Raw genomic sequence first — 22,266 nt, forward strand, 5'->3', positions numbered from 1 at the left:
GACATTTTCCCTCCCACACACGTCTGTAATGCTTTGTGTCTGTCAATAAATATCCTCTAGGATGAGCTCTTCAGGGCAAAGTCTCATTTAACTGTGTGAGAAGTCGAGACGATTAAACCGTGAACAAACAGCGTCTCACCGGCTGTGTGAGTGCGCCGCCACTGTGCGGCTCCCTGTCCCATCAACTCCGGCTCCCTGTTTCCAGCAACACCAGTCAGCCACGGTGGTCCAGGCACGGACACGTCAGGAGGCTTTTGAGGAGTTCCACGGGCAAAGATATGGGGACTTGCTGAAGACACCATAACGTCCTTCATCGGCAGCATCCCGCTGAAGTAACTCAAAGGTGAATAGCTCGCAATATGGTGATTTGAACCCATTTGATAGCCGTTCGCCGCTGTCTGTGAGAATGCATATATCTGATTGTACCATCGGCTAACTAACGTTAGCTAGCCCGTGAGGTGGCTAGCATATTTTAGCCACGATGGGTCCATTTGACTCACACATAGCTTCAGGTTTAGAAATTCATCTGTCACGGAACAAATGACCGTGGCCACTGTTCAGCGTTAGCAGTGCCTCTCGCCTGTTCCCGTCTCACCGTTTGCTGTTAGCTAACGGATCCCTACGACAACATTGAAGCTAGCTGAGGGTTAACGTTAACGCTACTGACTGGCGAACGGCTAACCGAGCGCCGTCTCCATTCATTTATTTTCCTCTCCGCTCGGCATTTTCTGCCCTACTCTCTATGGGTCGAGTCTCTAAAAATGCCAAGCATTACAATAAGTTACACAGCAAACGTCATTAAAATGTCGTTTTTTGGTGTCTGTTTGTTTATATATCCGCTCTAACGTTCATTTAACGTCACACAAGCGCGTGCAAGTTACTGGTGGCATTTCATTTAAGAGTATTTCAAATTTAATGTCTGAAATGAGCATTTTGAACATACAGAAGTCGTGTAACAAGCTAACTAGCTCGTATGTGGTGTCCATTCACGTTTTCTAGTGAACTGTTATCAACGTCTTCCTTGGTTTGTAACGTCAAGTGTTGCCACCTCATCAAACAGCCCACCTGCTGTGGGTGAGACTTATAAACACTATCACCTAAAACCCAAGTGGTTTTCAAGTAGGATAAGATCACTTTTTTCAAACATTTTATGTAAATGTGACCCTGATACTGTGGCTTAATCATTGACACTTCACCCTCTCACAACCTTATAGTATTCGGTAATCACACACATACTATCAGCTGTATTATGACACCTTGTTGATCAGTACATATTAACTCATTTGTACTCAGTGGCCAGTTTATTGGGGTTTACACTAATTTTTAGTACAACAATCAAGCATTCAACCCGGCGTTCATGACCTCATTGACACTGTTCAAGTCACTGTTATTTTGGAGACTGTAGTTTGTGGAGCTGTGACGTTGTGTTATGCAGACTTAGAAACAGTTACCAGTATAACACATAAGAGTGTAACAGCGCCATAAATGTCAGCCTCCGAAATTACCCTAAAGTTGAATGATCACTCCTCTAAACTAGATTTATTGGAGGGCTGTTGGGTGAGCGTGGTAACCTGGCAGCTGAGTGCATATCGTTCAAGCTGAAAGCGACCTGACTTGGTTTTGACTTTGAGTTTTTGCACAGTGATTCTGAAGATTGCGGGTTACTCAACATGAAAAGCCTTTCTTCAGACTTCTTTCTTCTACACTGAAGCTGAAGAAGATATTGGTCAAAAAATTAAAATGATTAAGAGAAAAAACAAAGAGGTCACAGTGCTTTGGGCTTCCTCTTTGTCACAGGGTGTAGCCTCGGTCCTGCATGGCTGACTTTAGTGTTCAGCTTTGACTATTTATGTATCACCAAATTCACAGCATCCACAAATCTGAGCTCAAGACCTAAAAAAAAAAGGAATTTGATTCCTGACTTTATTTCAGTGCTCCCATTAAAACATTGTCTGTCTGTTTGAGCTTGTGGTTGTCATAGTTTATGTTACACACATAATAAGTCGGCTCATTTTGGTGCAGCCTGGTGCAACCTAATACTTGAAAGAGCGTAACATAACCCTCATGTAGTCTGGTTGACCAGCTCAGTCACAGGACTGATTCTTCGGTCACTACGTCAAAACAAACGTGCAGTGGATCATTCAAGATGATTGTGTAGTGACAGTAACTGGGACTATAATACTACCATGCCTAGTCGTGTAATTCTTAATGGTACAAGTACACTATGTATTTATTAACGGCAAGCTCTTTGTACATTTATTCTGGTGTGGCGTATCCAGTGACTGCTGTTTGTCACTCAGTACACACTACAAGTACTATCCTCTTTTTACTCACAGCATTTCATTTCTGAAAGCAAAGTATTAATCTATTTATGCATGACTCTTGTCAAAAATTCAAACACAGAACAGATCCCAGCACAGGGGGAGGATGAACCAACAGCCTTGCACTCAGTGGGCCTCTGTGTTTTGTTTGATAGTGTTTACAAAAGGCTTAGCAGATGGGACAGTAGGAGAGAGGCCTTTTTGGAAGAACCTCATGCATTATGTTTATCTCCAGCATTCGCTTAGGGGCTAAACCTGGCAGGAGATTGCTGGAAGTCGGACCAGTGAGAACCTCCCGATGACAAAAACGTGTTTGACTTCATCATTGCTTGGACTACAGTGTCATGAGTGTACCCGCTCCATCTGTGCCGACGCAAGATATGATTAAAATTAGCTCTTGGGCTAATCTAAACAAGCTGTGTTGATATTTAATATCAATATGAAATGAGTCTATAGAAAACTCCCTGTAGAGATTACCCCTTAGGTGTTAACTGCACTTTCACCTCGTTTGTGGTCACATGTCAACTTCAAGTGTAATGAGAAACAAAAGATTAACATGTTGAAGTCCAATGTACTGAATATCCCATTGGTTGACACCTGCAACCAATCAGTGTTATCAGTCCCCCTGTTTTGGTCCCTCATGCACAATAACAAGCACACGCAGTAATGATTGTACTGTACATGTGACGAGCTGTACAAGAACGTCACGCTGCGCAGTACTGCTTGTTTTTTCTTTTCCTGAACTTGTACTCTTATCAGGAAAAAAACATTGCTTAGCCGTTCACAGGAATTAGCTGGGCCTTATCAGTCACACACCGCCACCTTAAAGAGGCCATCCCATTGGCTGAGTCCTTTGTGTCCTGTCAGCTGACTGGATGAGCACAAGCGCACATCCGGCAAAGAAGAGCCCTAGACGATGGACGACAAAGTTTATGACAGTGTTACACAATCGCCGCTGGCGTCAGATAGAGGTGTACTGGTATTTGCCCCTGGGAGGGTTATTCCAAGGTGATTATGTGGGCTGTATTTGAGATTGGATTCGGGATGGCAGGGAGGCATTGTCATCATAATCTGAGGGAGGAAGGAAATAGTCCCAGTGGAGTGTCCTGAGGTGGGGAAAGTAAGAGCTAGGCCTCTACTAGCAGTGATGAAGAGGCAGAGATCCTGGGGGGACAGGGAGCTCCTGGAAAGCACCACAGAGGACAACACAGACAACAGTGAACAGGATGAGTCCTCGTCTCTGAGGTCGTCTTGGTCCCTGGTGAGTCAGCACTGACAGGTCTCTCAGTCTCTTAACAGCTTGGGCCTGATGCTGGAGGGGCTACTACACTGTTAGTCATCTTGTATTGTTTGGGAGGTTGCTCTGGTTGTTGGCTCTTTATTGAGGAAACGCCTGGTGGCTTAATACCTGACCAGAGTGAATCAGATGGATGATGTCAGTTTTTGGGTGCTGTCAAGACTCGTGTTTTTTTAAGCATAAGTTAGACAGTGAAAGAAGAGGTTGGGACACTGATATAGTGTTTGTTTTTGAGATGGTCAAAAATGTTCAGGCTCAGTCATGAAGCCTGGTGTCACCTGTCTAATGTGCTTGTCATTTCTTATCCCAAATACCAAGCTTCTCCTAATTGATTTGTAGTTTGTGGTCTGGTATTACAGCTACCTATTGTGTGTACTTCTACTTCTGAGTTGACACTGAAAGAACACAATGAGTAGCAGCAGGTAAAGCAAGTCTGTCACACGTGACTGTGTTTTAGATAACTGAATGCTGGCTGCTCTCCAGGCAGCTCCTGTGTGAAGGTAGTTTTTGTTTTTAAGGTAAAATATTCCATCTTACATAGTGAACTCTCTATATGTTTGGAGCCTTGTTGCTACGTCAGACTTCTCTATTTATCTCTATGTAGCTTTGAGCTTTTTAAACCTGATATGTGACTTTATGGACTCATAATGAAAGTGAAAGTTAATGACATAATGCTCCAAATTTATGTTGTGTTATTTGCTTGACAGCCATAAGACAGTTTTTTGTTTCCACGGAGGCAGAAACTCCAGATAAATATACAAACATATCTCACTTTCATATGCTCCACACCGTGCTTGAGCTCTGTGGGCCCTCTGCAATGAAAAATTTCATCTGCTGTATGTATTTTTTCACCCCCTTGGTTGATTTCTGTTGAGTCACCTCACTGCAGTGAACACCTAAAGCACATTTTCTTCTGTCCATGGTGTTTGACAGTTCTGGCAGAAAATGTTTTGATCACAGTTTTGATAAAATATAGATCTGGTTTATTTGCAGTCTGTTTGCTGTCGACTGACAAGAACAAATCCTTCTTAAACTTTCACTAACTTGAATGTGGATGCCAGATGATTAAACTGAAATAGTAACATCAAACTGCCTTTGTTTTAGAAATTTGATTCATATTTCTGTATAAATGTTTTTACGGCTTTTTTATGATTTGTTTTTGTATTTATAGTTTCTCATTTTCACCATGCTTGCTGCCACTGAGTGATATCATTAGAGAGCACGATGTATGTTTCAGCTTGTTGCAGCTGCATACTCCGTTACTAACTGTCTTTTGGCAGGAAGCTCAAAACTGTGCAGCTCAGCTATTAACCAGAACCAAGAGGAGGGAGCACATTTGTCCAGTTTTAGCTGCTCTGCACTGCACTGACTTCCTGTAACATTCAGAGTTGAATCTAAGGTTCTCCTGCTTGTAAATAAAGCCCTTAATCGGTTAGAACCAAGCTATGCTGCTAAATCCGTTATTCACTAGTATTTATTCACACCTTCAAGAACACTGGGATCATCTGCTGCTGGTTTACTGGAAGTTCCCAGCAACAGCCAAAAACATCTTGGATGCAGCCTTTTGTCAGTTATGCCCCGAAACAGTGGAACACACTACCTATAGATATGAGGGAAGCCAGCTCGCTTAATATTGTAAAAGAAAGCTAAAGACTTATCAGTTCGCTTTAGCCTTTAGCTAGCAGTGACTTTCCTGATACAGGTCTGACAGTGTTGCTTGCACCTCTTTTAAATGGTTGTATTTTACTTGATTTTATGCATTCTGTGAACTCTATTTATAGCTTTATTTTTTATCTTTTGCACTCAGTTTATTCTATTTTCATTCGTATTTTACCTTATTTTTACTGTTATTATCAAGTGAGTTTTAGTCTCCATCTTATTTTACATAAATTAGGTGTGTGTGACGGGTTAAAACATTTTCCACATATTTCAAATGGTCCGCTGATCCTTCAGATTATAGTTTCATGCCATCCTCCAGAAGACTGCCATTTTAGTCATTGTCAACAAAAGGCCTTAACGTGGGAATAACTTCTTTTTTCTATCCCCCTTGTGTACAAATGTGGGGTGACTGTCTTTGGAGGGATTGAGAGCTTCCTGTTGTTGTCAGAAGGCCTCACATCAAGTCATCTAAACCCCTCTACATCCCTTTGAAGAGTTGGCTGACACTGATGGCTTTTTGATTTCCTGGGTGGAGGTTGCCTGTTTGTGTGGTTAGAAGTGCGACAGTTGTTTTGTGAGCTTGCATAGATTCATATTTTATCCACTGGCTTACTCCCTGGTAAACATATCATGCCCGTTTGTCATAGTCCATGATGCCACCCTTGCACAAATGCCCCTATTCTCCACCCTAGCCCCCCCCACCCACTGCTCTAATGGCTAGAATCTGAACAAAAGGTCAGTGTGAGATAGGAGCATTTCAGTTCACATAAACCCAATGAAGTCAGCAGGGGAATGTGTTTACAGACCCCACTAAACAGGACCCTGACCCGAGCAAAGTAAAAGCATGTTTGCTTAGTTAATAGTTATATGCACTGTGTGTCACTGTGCACGAGCGGCTGCAAATAATTTCGCCCAGTAAAGAAGCCACAGGAAGGCTGGAAAGTTCATGTGATTATGTACGATTAACCCGGGCCTGTGTGTAATTTTCTCTCTTGTTTAGTCACTACAACAGATTTCTTGTAAAATAATTTACAGTCTTACAAGCTGCTTCTCCCAAGTGATAAAAATTGCTTTGAGAAATTGCGCAGTTAATCCAATGTAATTATAACCACAGCCTAATGGCTTCTAGTATTGTGTTTGATATATACATGGAGATATGAATGTAAACAGGAAGTCAGCTGCCTCCATGGCAGCAGGCAGTGGGAGCTCTGTGTGAGGTTGTCTCTACTTATTGTTTCAGCCCAGCCGTCAGCCCCCCTTCTCTGATGTTGCTCATGTGGGACAGCGGCCAGTGGCAGAGTAACAGTGACATTCTGGCAGTCTTTCTGCAGGTCCGGAGATAACAGACACCACAGTGCAGGCAGGCATGCAGAGAGGGAGCTTAGGGATGAAAGGCAAATAAGACGGCACGACTGTCTGGAAGAAGATACTTAGAAGAAGAGACAACAGTAGATAGACTGAGAGTATTAAGGGAAATCAAGTGGGAAACTGTTAGATTCAACGCCTCGTGCAGGCCGAAACCGACTCCCCTTCTGGACTGTTGCTGACAGTACGCCCTCATCCTGTCTTTCCCTTAACTCAGCTGATATTTTGTTCTCTGCCCCCTTCCAGGCGGACACCATGAACTACGTGGGCCAGCTGGCAGGTCAGGTGCTGGTAACCGTCAAAGAACTGTATAAGGGCATTAACCAGGCCACACTGTCGGGCTGCATCGATGTTGTGGTTGTCCGCCAGAGAGATGGCACCTACCAGTGCTCACCTTTCCATGTGCGCTTCGGCAAGCTGGGTGTACTGCGCTCCAAAGAGAAAGTGGTAAGTTTAAGAAGTGTGTGTGTGTGTGTGTGTGTGTGTGTGTGTGTGTGTGTCTTTGAAGACTAGAAGGTAGTATTCTTCACAGTGTCTGCTTTAGTTAATGTTTTGAATTGCCATACAGTATAATCAGTCATCAAGACGATTTAAACATTATGTACAGAAGTTGTGCCTGGTACTGCATGATGATGTGTCCAAACTGTTGTCACTTTTCGCCTGTACAGACCCTTTTCCAGTGTAGGTGTGTACAAAATGTGCTTTATTGACATCTAAACAGTGAGTCAGAGTGAGAGCGATGCTGCCATTTTTCATTTGGCAGTGTAATGTTGTGCTAAACAGGCTGATCGATCTTATTGACGTGCTGAGGTTGGTGACCTAACATCAGTCCTAGCGTAGCTTCAGCCAGCGTGAACCTGAGCAGTTAAATGTCACCTTACCTTACCTAACTTATCTGTGCCATGGGTTGTCCGTGTGCCTCACTGATCATAAGTTGCCCCATTTATCAGTCATGTTACCCATTCTGGTGTCTAGCGCTTCAGCCAGAATTCATAACTTTAATGGAGCATCTATGAATCATTCAGGGAAGTGTTTGGTTCTTTTTGCAGGACATAGATGAGGCATTCTGGCCTTTGCTCCCTCGTTGATAGTAGTTGTTTCTGTCTGTTCTTTACTGGAGAGAAGATTAGTGAAATGTCTTAGATTTTAAAAACTGCAGATCAACTTGAAGGACTGCCGTAGAAACCTGTTTTAGTATCAGATAACACAACCTTTCCTGTGTTTGACATGGCGGCCACTTGAGTTCATCAGCTTATATAAAGACTCATTTCTGTGGTGTGTTCAGTTGGTAATTAGTAATGGCTGAAATTAGATAGCATTTCTAATTTTATGTTTTCCCCACCACCTGACTATCAATGGTGAACTTGTCCATAATCAATGATGTGCTCTCACTTGACGAAAGCTTATTTGCTTGCTTGTGGAGCAGAATGGGTGATGATTTGTGGGGGATTGACACTATCTTACCACCTACCCAGAATGCTGATGGGCTTGGACGGAGGACTGAATGAGTGGTTCCTATGGCAACAGCTCCACAACTTGAATGTGTGGGAGGGGGAGGAAACGTGAAGAAGAAGGCCTCAACAACAAGGGCTGTTGTGTAACAAACAGTTATGCATGTGTCCCTGAGTTCACTTCTCAGAACTTTGAGGGCTGCTGCTAAATATAAATATATTTTTTCGAATTTATTGGTCCAGAAAATTATGGGATATTTGTTCCTGACATGCAGATATTTTTAAAAATTCAGAGTGGGAATGAAACGGGAGTTGAGAGCCAAATACTAATTAGATTTTGGCTGTGGATGGTGTGTGTGTCCCCATACACTGGTCGCTTTAGTTGGCAGAAATGTTTTAAAAGTACTGTTTGATTCTAAAAACATTTGGGAGAGTACTAAGCTAAGCTCTGCATGAATAGCTCCTCTTTTCTTCCCTTTTCCGGTGACAACTAAACATGAACCCCATAAGTCATATTGGCTTTTTCCGTCACAGAGAAACAATCCAATATTATGCTTTAATTTCGCACATGCCCAGGCACTCATTGCCCCCAGTGTTTCCAGTAATCCAGCATGGTGTTGGCAAATCCACAACTGAGCCACTCAAGCGACCTGTCACCGACTGTGAAAGGTTGAAGAGGACCCTCATTTATTCTGGCTCATTATTAATTGGGCATTGAAATTCCCAGCCATCACTCACCACACATAAATTCCCCTCAGCAACCCTGAGGGGGTGAAATTAAATCTTGAGGCTGCTGAGAAACCACGTCGGCAGTAAAGGACATCAGATATAACATGACAGATCACAAGAGTTTAAAATAGAAAAAAAAGATACAGTGATGTTACAGCCGTTGCTTGAGAATGAATATTGATGATTTGGTTTCAGGTTGTCAGACTGGGCAGAGCACTTGTGAGTCAAAGTCTGCCTCCTCTTTAGTCTCTGCCAGACGTGACCTGGTTTTTGCTTTTGTGGTGTCAAGTTTCTGAATAGCCTCAGGGCCACTTGGGGTTTGTCTGGCAAACATGAATGTCGCTGTTCTATTGGCAGGCTTCACCGAACGCAAGCCCAGAGGACCCATACACTTATTAGGTTTTGAAAAGCCCTGGGAGAGAGATGGGGCTGTGAGTAGCTGCAGGCCTTCTATGTAACCTGACAATTTGTTGGAAGTATGCTAAAAGCAGACCCAAGTGATTTTAAATAGATCAAAAAGGCATAATCACATTTACATAGATGGACAGAAACATACATACATGCTGATTAGCGCCTGTGTCCTCTTTATGATTTCCTAATTCACGTGCTTTTGTACCATTACATTGCTTATGTCTCCTGCCATATTCTTCCAGATCGACATTGAAGTGAATGGAGAGCCAGTAGACCTGCACATGAAGCTTGGTGACAATGGAGAGGCCTTTTTTGTCCAGGAAGCTGAGCAGCAGAATGTAAGCATCCAATTCAAGCACGGATGAGCTACTGAACAGCCTGCAGATTATTTTTCTGTCATACAATGACACCAGCATCTTTCCAGGTTTCTACTTGGCCGTGTTGCTTGAGAAGCAGGAAATCAAGACCTTTTAGAATGAGATTGTTTGGTGTTTCAGTATCGCAGCCAATCTCACCATCCTTTGACGTGTTTGTTATTCAATGAAATTTGAAGATGAAGAATTTATTGGAAGAAAATCCCATGCTCATGAGGATGATCCTACCGAATTCAGCAGTTTTTGTACTCGCTACACCAGAAAGACAGTTTCTCACAACGCCTTGACCCAGCAGTAACTTCACACTTAATGTAATCTTGACGTGCAAGTGTAGAGCAATGTTTCTGTGAGGAAATTATTCCAATGCATTGTTACAATTTTCAAGTGACCTATTGCTCAAGCTCTCATTGCAACAGCTCAGCAATGACAAAAACCCTGTTCTGCTGGACTTGAGTCACAGGCTTCACCAGGGATCATTAATGCTGCTTTCTTTTGCGCTTGTTTAAACATATCTTAAGCCTCAAGCTCGTTCTCCCTTTATCCTTCAGCAGATTGTCCCTGCCCACTTGGCCACCTCCCCAATCCCCACTGAGAGTCACCTGTTCTGGATCTCAGAGGTTGAGCACAGGACAGCAAAAGATCTGGAGGATGACCCGGCTGACCCAGAGGACCCACCCGAGCCTCCCGCTCCGAGCACCGTGGCCACAAAAAAGAAGAAGAAGCGGAGGAAGAAGCACAAAGGAGACCCCCGAAGAGAGGAGCTGACACCGCCCATGTTGGTCACTGCTGGAAATGCGATTGCTGCTAACGCACCTGCTGCTACGACTGCTGCTATGTCCAGCACTGGGCAAAACGACGAGATCTTTGAGATGGACCTGAGCTCTGACGAGGAAGCTGCAGCACGTGTCTCAAGGTAGGTTCAGGGTCAGTGTTCGCTGCTGTAGATCAGTTTAAATAGAAATGGCTTGATTCGTCTGATTAATGCATCTGTTCACTCTGGATTTAGGTCACCTTCAGTAACCACAATGAGAGATATTGACCCCAAATTACCTGCAGCCAGACACAACCTTGATGGTTATCCACTGTCTGATGGGGACTGGCCAGCAGACGACAGGTATGTATTGAGATGAACATACAACCACTGGGAAGGGTGTAGCAGACAAGAGTATAAGACTATCTTGTTGATTGTTTGGATTTGTTTATCTTTCCCTTTAGTCATGGCTTGTCTCAGGCCTTTTCCCCAAAGAGTGACTCTGAACTGGTGGTCCGGCCCTCAGAGAGCATGCTCAGAGCCGAGTCCCACATGCAGTGGACCTGGGGAGAGTTTCCAGAAACAACCAGGGTAAGCACTTCTCTCCACTAACATTCTGAACTACATCCTTTTCAGTATACTCTCATCTTAGTGACTTTTTCCTCCCTGACATCCAATATCCAGGTCACCAAAAAAGAGAAACCAGAACTACTAAAAACAGTGACCATCACCCCATCAGAGAACACGCACTTCCGGGTCATCCTCAGCTCTGAGGCCATGGAGAATGAGACTGACATTGAAAAGGAAGATGGCGCCTCCTCCTCCGTGTGCACCATTGTCAAGCCCGAGCCACGCACCCCTATCACCACTGTAACACCTGTGAATCCTCTCGCCTCTGTCAGCACCGTAACCTCTATGAGTCCTGTAACCCCCACCGAGGCCCTGGATGTCCTGCCATCCAGCGTGGCAACCTCCACCCCTTCCAACAGCCAACAGAGCGACTCACCCTCTAAGAAGAAAGGTGCGTTTGGTTGTTACTTTTCCAGCCATCTCCTGATCAGCACTAGTTATGACTGTACATTAACTGCTCAATAACTCTGTTGTTGAATGAAGGTGTCCCAAAGAGGAGCCAGCATCAGGGCCCTGAGGATATCTACCTGGATGACCTGAATGTACTTGAACCTGATGTTGCTGCACGATATTTTCCTAAGAGGTGAGATAATGAAGGTTTCACCTAATTATGTTACTGCTTGACCTGTTTAGATGAATGGGAAGCTAAATGTGCTCAAACGTAGCAGTAATGTTCATCCTCTAAAACAACACTGCAAGCCTTAAAGACCAATATCATAATTTATTGTTCTGTTTTGTTGCACCAGTGAGTCTGAGGCAGCGACTAAGCACTGGATGGACTCAGAGATGCACTCTGGTTCACAGTCTCCACAGTCGGTGGGCAGCGCAGCAGCTGACAGCGGGACAGAGTGTCTGTCTGACTCAGCGAGCGACCTCCCTGACGTAACTCTCTCTCTGTGTGGAGGCCTGACAGAAAACGCTGAAATATCCAAAGGTATACCAGAGTGGCACTCATAAAAAATGTAGCAGAAAGTGCTTTTAGTACTTTCATACAGGATAGAAAGTTAACCAGCGGAGACATGCTAAATTCATTGTGTAACTGCAACGTTTCCAGACTGTTTTCGCCACATTCAACACACTCTTGTGTCTCAACCACTCTGTTTTTATGTCTAATCTTCACCTGTGTCAATAAGTATATATGAGTATATATGTGGATATGCGTGTACATGCTTCTGGAAGTCTTTTCTCGGAAGCCATTAGCTGATGTGGCTGATGGAAGAAAAAATTTCCCGACCTTTCTGTGGGGCTTTAAGTAAGATGTTATGGCTCACCAGCGCTGACCTTTTCATCTGCTGTCTTTAATTAATGTTCCTCTGCCTTCTGTGTTTGCAGAAAGGTTCATGGAGCATATCATCACCTATCATGAATTTGCTGAAAACCCAGCAATTATAGACAACCCCAACCTAGTAGTAAAGATAGGAAATAGGTAAGTAAGCATTTTTATTTCACACGTGAAATGTACGAGAGATGTATTGTAAGTGTGTGGTCGGTATTGTCTCTTAACTCATGTATGTCTTCTCAGATATTATAATTGGACACTCGCTGCACCCTTGATTCTAAGTCTACAAGCATTTCAGAAGAATTTGCCAAAGGTAACTGTGATCTTGGTTATCTGTTCTCTATGTTTTCAATACTCTCGGATCATTGTAAATTGACATCTATCTCATTAACTGTCTCTGTCTTTCCGTTGTTCTTAGGCTACAGAGGAGGCCTGGGTGAAGGAGAAAATGCCAAAGAAGTCAGGCCGCTGGTGGTTCTGGCGAAAAAGGGCGGATAGTACAATCAAGCAGGTGTGCACGTTATCATAAGTAAAACCTTTTACTTTCTTTTTTTAGTAGGATTCACATCCATATGAACTGGCTTTGTTTTTATATCCACTTTGCATGTTGTAATATTTATTACCTTCACTCTTCCAGTCAGAGACCAAGCTTGAAACTAAGGAGGACTCTCACCTGGAGGAGGAGGGACCCTCTGTTTCCCAGGAGAAACTGTCCTTGCCGTAAGTGGTACCTAGAGTTTATTGATACTCAAGACACAATTCAAGTGAGGTCAGTGACATGTTGAACTGGCATGACATAAAAATATCTGCAGCTTCATAAATGTGTTGTGCGGAGTGTGTTAAGTGAAATTTAATTTAACGTATTGAAGTCTTGAACAGTGAAGAAGTTGCACAAAATAATGAGATATGAACAGAAAAATGGCAAAGTTCCAAAACACATACAATCACAAGTTTGTTTACAGCAGACTGGCTACTTCTCTCAGTGGATTTTCGGTAACGATAGTTGTTTTTGTTTCCCCGTAGGCCTAAAGCAGGAGACTCATCCAGTGATGAAGAGGCCAAGGAGGTGAGCGCTGCATCCTGTCAGGAGAGACTGCAGCCAGTAGATGGCCAGCACCACCCCAGCCCACACACTTACAGGAAGTCACTACGCCTCTCCTCTGATCAGATAGTAAGTGCATTCTTACGCAAGTGTTTTCCTTCCTCAAAGTCATCCAGCCTGCTTCTTTGAAAGGAGAGTATTCTGGGCATCTCATAGCTCACAGCGGCCCTGCTTTGTTGCTACATGTCATCCCCTCTCTCCCTCTCTCTCTCTCTCTCTCTCTCACCTTTCCTGGTCTCTCCACCTGTCACTGTCAGAATAACAAAAAAAAGAAAACATAGTATTCTACTGCCCAACTTTTGCAGTATTCTTAAGTTGTACTCAAGTTTCATTTTCACGTTAAAATCTGTCTGTTTTTCAGAATACATGATTGATCAGATTACAAACAGTGTGGAGTTCTTGATGAGATTTGTACTTCAAAGGGTTTTTGTAGTGAAGAGCTCCCTCTGCTGGCATGCCATTAACTTCAAAGTGTTTGCTCCACTTCGAGCCTCTAGGGGGCTCTGTAGACCTGCACATGTTCATTGAAGTAGAGCAAAACAAATCATACTGGAGAGCGATGCCAACACTGTAGGAACATGTTAGTGAATGAAATACCCAGTGCCTCCAGATGCCTTCACTGTCTTGTTTCTGCGTTAACAGGCCAGTCTGAAACTGAAGGAGGGACCTAATGATGTGACGTTTAGCATCACCACCCAATACCAGGGCACATGCCGCTGTGAGGGCACCATCTACCTGTGGAACTGGGATGACAAAGTCATTATCTCTGACATTGATGGCACCATCACCAAGTACGTGCCTCCAAGTCTCTCAGCACCAGCTCCATCACCCCGCTCAGCAGAGTCAAGATGCTGAACTGCTGTGTGTTATTATTCTGCTTTTATGCTACTGCATAGCACGTGGATGTACACATAAATACTGAGCAAGAATTTGTGGTAAACTATTTAAAGTAGGAAGGAATGTCTTGAAGTATACTGCTTGTGGGTAGTTGACCATCACTGCGTGAGATTTCAGTCACATACCCTTCGTACAGAACCCCCCGGTTCTTACTGAGGCTGCACTTGCTCGTAATATGTTCTTCATGAATACCAAGTATTGATTAGGCATGTACACGAGGAGTACACATTTATTCTGTTTTCTTAAGTTTTCTTTTTACAGAAGTCATTTGTACATTAAGCACCCACAGAAATACAATGTTATTATTTATCAAGTCCCTCACATCTATAGACTGCTCTCATGCTTCGAATTAAAGCCCTCATTTGATGACTAATGTGATCAGCGCAGAAGGTGGCCAGCGGGCCAATGATCACTGACTTCAGAGAACATTGGACAGATTGGATGCTGTAGAGTTAAATGAATGAAAGAAAGGAAGATGATGAATGAGTTTTACAACACATTTCATCTCCTGTCTTAAACTTCGTGTGCAGTTTTCTTAGGAGCTTCACTTCCATGGACAGCATCAAATATCAGAAAGCAAATGGTCCAGTTTTTTTATGTTAAGCTTTTAATTAGCTTAAATCTCTTCTGGCACAAACCATATGTCTGCTGCCTTCCAGAGGCCCTCTTTTAGGTTCACAGGTGGTCAACATGAAACAGGTCCAGCTTATTATCTGTGACCCTTCAGGCCAACCTGTGACGTGTGGCTTTCTTTGAGTAACAGGGCAAAGAGCACAGGGACTATAACGAGCCCATTTACATTTCAGCCTGTACACGCTGCCATAAGTCGAAGTGGAGACAGTGTCCCCCCTGTGGGGACAGTAATCCTCATTAGTGGAGAACAGTCCATAATGTTCCCTTTTTGTGATGAAATATAGTTATGGTGCTCTATGTGACCTTCTTTGAACAGTCTGTGCTGCCAGTCTGCTTGATTTTACTTCACGCACATGTTTTCTCTGACTCTCTTACTCTACATCTGCTGCGTATTTTTGGAGCCTGTTTCGCCGCGATGCCCCTGGCAGACTGGGATGTCTCTGTCTTTATGTCACTAATGTTTGTACGTGTTTGTTTAATGTTTTAGGTCCGACGTGTTTGGACAAATCCTGCCACAGTTGGGGAAGGACTGGACCCACCAGGGCATTGCCAAGCTCTACCATTCAGTAGCTGAGTAAGTGCACAACAGTGATTAATCACAGAGGAAGGATGAACGGTTGGTCAGTGGTTAGCACTGTCTGGGTTTGATTACCAGTCATCTCTCTGTGGACTTGATTTTTTTTTCTCCCAGTGTTTGCGTGGGGTGCTTTAAGGTGGATGACTCAGGAAATTTAACTGTAATCAAGACAGAATTATTGTAGAAACTAAAAACACCGTGAAACTGCTTTGCTGCTTTAGTCATGCAGAGACTCTAATACACATAGGAGGAAATAGACGGTAGTGACTGTTAGTAATAATAATAAATAGAATCTTTCCTCAGTAAAACAGTCATTGAATTGGGATGAAAGCAGCCAATATGTCCGATCTAATTAAAGAGCTATTCTTAGTAGCTGCTAATGATGGTCATAATATTTAACTGTGTTGGAACAACTAATTAATGAGCACCACTTTCCCCAATGGCAGGAACGGCTACAAGTTCTTATACTGCTCAGCGCGCGCCATTGGCATGGCGGACATGACAAGAGGTTACCTGCAGTGGGTCAATGATGGAGGCACCATTCTACCCCGGGGACCTCTCATGCTGTCTCCCAGCAGCCTCTTCTCTGCCTTCCACAGGTACAGGAATATATATTAGACCAGTTTCATTCTCATAAAGCCAAATACTTCTCGTTCCCCAAGTCTTCACATCCCGAACATCACGTCCTCCTCATCGCCAAATATTCATTCTGATTTCAGACCGTCCCATATTTGTCTCCCTTCAAACTATAATCGTTTTTGTCTCCTCCTCTTCTCAGACTCAGAATCCTCTCCAAATCCTCATTCCTCATAATTAGCCCTTCATGTGCTGAGGCTGTCAAGGCTACAGAAAACTCAAACTCACGACTTTCTAACTGAATAGGTGTTAACCGTGTTGTAGAAATACAACCTCGATTCCAAAAAAGTTGGGACGCTGTGCAAAACATGAATAAAACAGAATGTGATAACTTCCTAATCCTTTTTGACATATGCTCGATTGAAAACAGCACGCAGACAATAGATTTGATGTTTCACCTCACCAGATTCACTGATTTTTTTTGTAAATATCCGCTTATTCTGAATTTGATGCCAGCTAAATCTTACAGACAAGTTGAGACAGGAGCAACAGAAGACGTGTCGCCTTTGATGTGTGATGGAAGTGTTTGTTCATGAGCTCGTTAGACGGGAGAGAACGGCAACTCGCTGTTTCCGACCTAGTGTGAGCTGTGGATGGAATATCCTCGGAGAAGACGGTCTTTTGTCTCCATTTTTCATTGTAAAGAATCCAAGCGGCTCATTCCAAGTGATGCTCAGAAAGGATTTTTGTATTCATTACGCAATTCTGCTGAGAGTTGATGCCAGAATTAATGGTCTTGGAAAAGATTTGGTACAGGATGCGACTGATCCATAGTTAGTATTTTTATGGAGCTCCGCAGCAGTTAGCTCAGCATATGCTCAGGTCATGTTGATTAAACAACTTTAAAACTACAAGTACTGTTGTTACAGCTGTAGCTTTGTGTGGATGTAAATGTCAGTGGCTTGTTGGCCATCTGGTTTAATTGAATATGCACACCACACACAGTAAAATATAGGCGTTGTTATTCCACATGGGCCTATTGTCAATTTCATGCACGTACCATGCTTTGGCAAAGGTCGACACAAGTAAACAAACTTTCTGTTTGGTGATGAGTTCAGTTCAGATGCTGCTCTGCTTTATTTTCGCCATAATCTGACATTATGACGATGGTGTTTTCCTGTGACCTTTACCTTGTATATCATCCTTAATGTGTCATCATAGCAACCTGCAGCCAGTGGATTTTTGTTTGATGTCTTTAGGTTGCACATGTTCACATGTTTCTGTGTAATTCATCTGCGTGTAACAGAAACATGTCTGCCATCCCCGCATTTGGACTGAACAGATATTTGTGTTTTTTGTAGATGCTCTGCTCAGTGTGTTACTTGTAAACCTGCTGTATGATAGGAAAACAATCCTAATCAAATCTAAAGAGATTTGAAGAAAGAAGCTCGAGAGATATTAAGCATGTATTAGACCAAGTTAGCTCTAATTCAAACATGACCCATGGTAAGGACATGCATGTGTGTGTCTAATTAAATCGTCTGTTTGTTTCAGGGAGGTCATTGAGAAGAAACCAGAGATCTTCAAGATTGAATGCCTTACAGATATCAAGAACCTGTTCCAGCATAACAAGCAGCCATTCTACGCCGCCTTTGGGAATAGAACTAATGTGAGTTAATAGATGTTTGAAGATGTCAGACATTAAAGCGCTCGCTTTTTACATGTCAGAGAGCTGTTTTTTCCACACCTCGGTGCAGTCATGATGTATTCTGACACTTTGGCTATCAATTAGCAGACACAAACATATGAAATCAGTACTGGGCTGAACCTTAGCTGAGGTCACCGGCGGAGTATGGTCCCATGTGACATCGTCTGTGGAAGCGAGCTCAAGCCGGGCACAGCGTCCCATCTTCAGCTGCACAAACACCAACACCCAGCTGAAGCACTGGGTCAGCCATCAAACCTCTGTCTGTCTTTAACGCAGGCCAAAGAAAAGAAAACAAAAAAATAGCACACACAAACACACACAGTCTTGCTTTTGCCCACCAAAACATTCAGTCTAGAAATATTGCCATTACGTGCATTAGGTGGAACACAAACAGGAAATCTGTGGTTAATGTTATTAATGTGCTTATGTCAGTTTGTGCCAGTGTGTGTTGTATGAGAGCTGCTTTCTGAAAATTACACAATCAAGTGTGTTCTCAGATGGCTTTTAAAGGCCCAGCCGCTAACTTTCAGCCATATAGATTACAGCTTTAGTCACATCATTTTGTCTGAGAGGGAAATTACATTTCGTGTGTGGTTGAACTAATCAGAATTGAAAATCGTGGCCCGTCCTGTCTTTAAGTTGTGTTTACATTTTGATCACAGATCGACTTTAACCATTTTGTCTCCACACAGGATGTGTTTGCCTATAAGGAGGTGGGAGTTCCAGTGTGTAGGATCTTCACAGTCAACCCCAAAGGAGAGCTGATCCAGGAGCAGACCAAGGGAAACAAGTCCTCGTAAGTACATAAACTGGAACTGAATAAGTCCTGAAAAAGTGCAAAATATGTGTGCACTCATTTTATAGATCAAATTAGTCAGTTGTAGTGGAGAAGCCACAGAGATACATCATGCGACAGCAGTTCCTCACAGCTTTCTGGAGCTTTTAGCCTCTTTCAGCTCATTGTTTTGGTCTTACAGCCTCAGCTTTTGTTTTGGTTACTCTTCGCTGTTTTCATCTGCTTCATTTCCAGCTGCAGAAGGCAGCTGCTTTCAGCAACATAGCTCTGATTAACTGACTATACACCACCTGCCTAGAGGCAAACAGGAGACAGACACAGTTAGCGACTAGCTGCTGAACATAGCGCCGCATTCAGCAGCTAAGGAGCCGGACGATTTACCCCTGAATTTGATGGAGAATATAACAGAGTTAAATGAAAGAAAATATTTTCAAACAAGTCTTAAAACCTCAGTGTGAATTCTGTGATCAGTGCAGTTTTTGCTTGGTTGCTAACTAGCTAAAAGTAAATGTTCTGGATTTCTTTTTTCTGAAGAGATTTTTTTTCCTTTCTGTTTCAGATATCTGCATTTAACTCTTACTCATTTCTGTTCTCTGCCTCTGTCTGTCCTCACTTGTCTGTCCTTGTGACCTCGTCTCCTCCTCCACAGTTACGGCAGGCTCAGTGAGCTGGTGGAGCATGTGTTCCCTCTGTTGAGTAAGGAGCAGAACGAGGCCTTTGTCATGCCAGAGTACAGCTCTTTCTGTTACTGGAGACAGCCCATACCAGTCATCAACCCTGATGAGCTGCTCTGATCCCAGCACGTGTGGATACCCAGGTACATGCAAATTGGACTGTGCACTTCAATGCATCTCCAGGAAACTCATGGACTGAAGCCCAAACTTTCCTGTATAGTACTCCCTGCACACACACAACTCTACGATGAGTGTTACACAGTAACAGGGTTATGGCCATAAACACAAAAAAATCTCATCAACTGTAATTAGCCATTAGACATTTGAGGAAAGTATCTCCAGAGCAGTAAATCCTGGTGAATAATCCCTGAAAATTTCCATCCCTGAGAGTCAAGGGACTTATCACCAACTAAATTATCATGTTTCCTCATGCCTGTGAAGGCATCATAAGGCAGTGAGCACTCTTTAGTCCCCATCACTGAGCAGGGATAAAGATCTGAGGCCGACCTTTTCTCTCTCTAACCTCTAGCAAACAGGATGATCTGCATTTGCCATCAGAGAAGCGACTGAAGCCCCACACGAGGATTTAGCCCTCAGCACTCGAGTCTGAGCTGCGCAGAAGGAAAAGACATTGTTTTCTCGAGTCACGTTTTTCACATTTTCTGAAAGCCCTGAAGAAGCCAGGTAAAATGTTCAAAGCGAAAAAAGATGCAGTTAACTGAGGCAGGATAGAGAACTCAGACTGGCCACTCGTCACGTGCAGGTAATGTTTTGCTGCAGCTGCTGCGTTTGCCTGCACGCAGGGATCCAGCCTCTGTGTGGAGGCTTTGTTCTGTTCTTAAAACATCAAGTCAAATAGTGATAGTGGTCGGCAAATAATTACTACACCACCTAGGAACCATACTCAGTAGCTCGTTCCCAGACAGCTACTCCAGTTTTGTTCCTGACTTTCTCGACTCTGGAACGACCGTCGTCATGAGTTCACTCTCAGTGGAATAGATTTCAGATTGCCACCTTTTCCCCGGAGATACGACATACGAGTCATGCTTGGTACTGTTAATATTCAAGGTCATACCAGGGGCATACAACATGTGAAGATCCAGTTCGATGTGACTTAAACAGAAAATGAAGCAGCTTCATGGTATATTGTCATGCTGTTATTTTAATGTGTATTTTGTTATCCAAGCTCTGGCAAATCAAGCGTGTTTTGTTAACAATGCAGTCATTATTTATGATAATTGATATGTTTAAGTTATTGATTTCTATCGTGATGCCTTTGCTTGTCTGAAAAAAAATAATTTATCACCAATGCAAAGTAGAAATACTTCCGCCTGGTATTTTGTACGTTTAGTTGCAGGTTAACATGCACTCAACAGTAACGGCTCAGCCCCGTGTGATCTTTTTCTGGTCTTGTATCCCATTTTCACAACGATCTGTATTCTTTGTTTTACAGTGAAACTTTCAACATGTAAGATACACACACATTACTTAGCAAACCTCAAAATCTGCAGCTTTAGTATTAAAATATGTGTGTAAATGTAAAAGATCAGGCTTGAGTTTGAACAGTGGAAATAAGCAGATCTGGAGAGAGCTTAAAATGAAGGATTTCCGTTTGCAAGGGATGGGATGGTGCGTGCGTGTGTGTGTGCGTGCGTGCGTGTGTGCATGCATACCTAATCACTGAGTGCTGCTGCTGTCGGGGGTGGCAGGATCACTCACCCTTTGCTTACATTCCCTCAGTGGCTTTACCGAGACTTATCCAACGCACTTTGTCTAAGCTGCACCCAGAGACGCAACTCAGAACACCTCTCGCCCACATGCACTTCACTGAAGGTCTTCAAAGGAAATAGACCAGAGTATGCAATTGATGCAGGATGAAGAGTTCTAGGTTCACCTCTTAGTTCTGGGAGTGACCTTCTGGCACCACAGACAAATCAGCGTCTGAAATAAGTAATTTTGTTGATGGAACATTTGTATTTGCAGGTTGCAAGGCAAAATGTAGGGTTTAATAAGAAAGTAATGTTTATTTTGGGTTTTGGGTGCTGAACAGAGCTAGCCCTTAGCCTTTGCCTGTGTGTGCATGCGTTTGTTCGTGCGTGCGTGTGTGTGTGTGTGTGTGTCATACAGAGAGAAGACTGATCCTGAAGAGCCACTGGGTCTTAATTGGAGATAAACAGGAAATACTTGACTGTGTACAGGAAGCTTTTGAAGCACTTCACTGGCATTATGTGTGTGTGTGTGCGTGTGTGTTTTATGAGAGGACCTGTGGGCAGATGTGCCTCTCCACTGACATGGATCATAGCTCCAGCACAGGTGTAACAGTAGCATGCTAATTAGTGCTAGTGAGGATGAAAAATCAGAAGGAGTCGGGGCGAGACTGAACAGACAAAACCATTTAATGGGTAAAAAAAAAGCACAATATTCGATGATGGCTACATCCAGATTGTCACGATTATTTCGCCGAGGTGTTAATCGGTCACACTGTAGCTCATATGTTTTTGTGATGAACACGCGTGGTCTGCTTTGATTTGTTTGCTTGTTCTCGACAAAGTTTGGTGAAGTCAAATAGATATGTCTTATGATTAACAAAATGAAATCCATTCTTTCTATGAAAGTGAAGCATCTTGTGTGGAAGAATCACACTTCATCCTCTATGATCCTGGGACACGTGGTATATAATATTGTTTGTTCTCACTCAACTGCTGTGGAAAGTGATCCAGTATATATGCTGATCATCATCATTCTTCTGTCTCTGATGCCTTTTGTTTTATTATTTCTTAAAAAGTGGATGATCTGTCGTGGGACTGTGTTTGTTTCGTTCTGTCTGGAGGTTATGCTTGCTGTTTTGATTGTCTGACCAACAGAAATACCTTAAGTGTATGCTGTGTTTGATTTGTATTGAAATGTGGTTTAAAGTATGTTTAAAGAACAAAAATCATTGTAAGAAGAAAGAAAATACAGGCCTAATGAAGCTAACAAAGTGTGGCTTGTGGTCATATTTGTATTTAATAAAGTTTCTAACTGAATACTTTCGTG

At 43.1% G+C, this 22,266-nt stretch overlaps 1 protein-coding gene across 5 annotated transcripts; it reads left to right on the plus strand.

Annotated features, from left to right (window-relative positions):
• The first annotated feature begins 20 nt into the window (after positions 1-20).
• Positions 21-22,256, plus strand: lpin2 (lipin 2). 5 transcript variants are annotated; one of them, XM_076746060.1, is made up of 21 exons: positions 3,235-3,582; positions 6,889-7,089; positions 9,476-9,571; positions 10,156-10,520; positions 10,614-10,721; positions 10,823-10,949; positions 11,043-11,379; positions 11,472-11,571; positions 11,735-11,922; positions 12,321-12,414; positions 12,511-12,580; positions 12,686-12,778; positions 12,905-12,987; positions 13,291-13,438; positions 14,012-14,160; positions 15,387-15,473; positions 15,923-16,075; positions 17,607-17,721; positions 18,453-18,556; positions 19,206-19,373; positions 19,760-22,256. In XM_076746060.1, the coding sequence occupies exons 1-20, from the start codon at positions 3,469-3,471 to the stop codon at positions 19,348-19,350; spliced, it is 2,877 nt and encodes a 958-aa protein (XP_076602175.1). In that variant the 5' UTR covers positions 3,235-3,468; the 3' UTR covers positions 19,351-19,373; positions 19,760-22,256. The 5 variants fall into 5 exon arrangements, with proteins under 5 accessions (XP_076602177.1, XP_076602178.1, XP_076602175.1 ...); XM_076746062.1 differs by lacking the exon at positions 3,235-3,582 and adding an exon at positions 21-343 and having other exon boundaries at positions 19,206-22,256; XM_076746063.1 differs by lacking the exon at positions 3,235-3,582 and adding an exon at positions 107-343 and having other exon boundaries at positions 10,159-10,520; positions 19,206-22,256.
• Positions 22,257-22,266: the final 10 nt, after the last annotated feature.

This window comes from Chaetodon auriga, chromosome 12 (assembly GCF_051107435.1).
Source record: "Chaetodon auriga isolate fChaAug3 chromosome 12, fChaAug3.hap1, whole genome shotgun sequence".
NCBI lineage: Eukaryota > Metazoa > Chordata > Actinopteri > Chaetodontiformes > Chaetodontidae > Chaetodon > Chaetodon auriga.

Coding starts and splice junctions, on each gene's coding strand:
- lpin2 (XM_076746060.1), top strand. CDS start 3,469: ATGAAGAGGCAGAGATCCTGGGGGGACAGGGAGCTCCTGGAAAGCACC. Junction 3,583..6,888: donor TGAGGTCGTCTTGGTCCCTG/GTGAGTCAGCAC, acceptor GCCCCCTTCCAG/GCGGACACCATGAACTACGT. Junction 10,950..11,042: donor AGTTTCCAGAAACAACCAGG/GTAAGCACTTCT, acceptor TCCAATATCCAG/GTCACCAAAAAAGAGAAACC.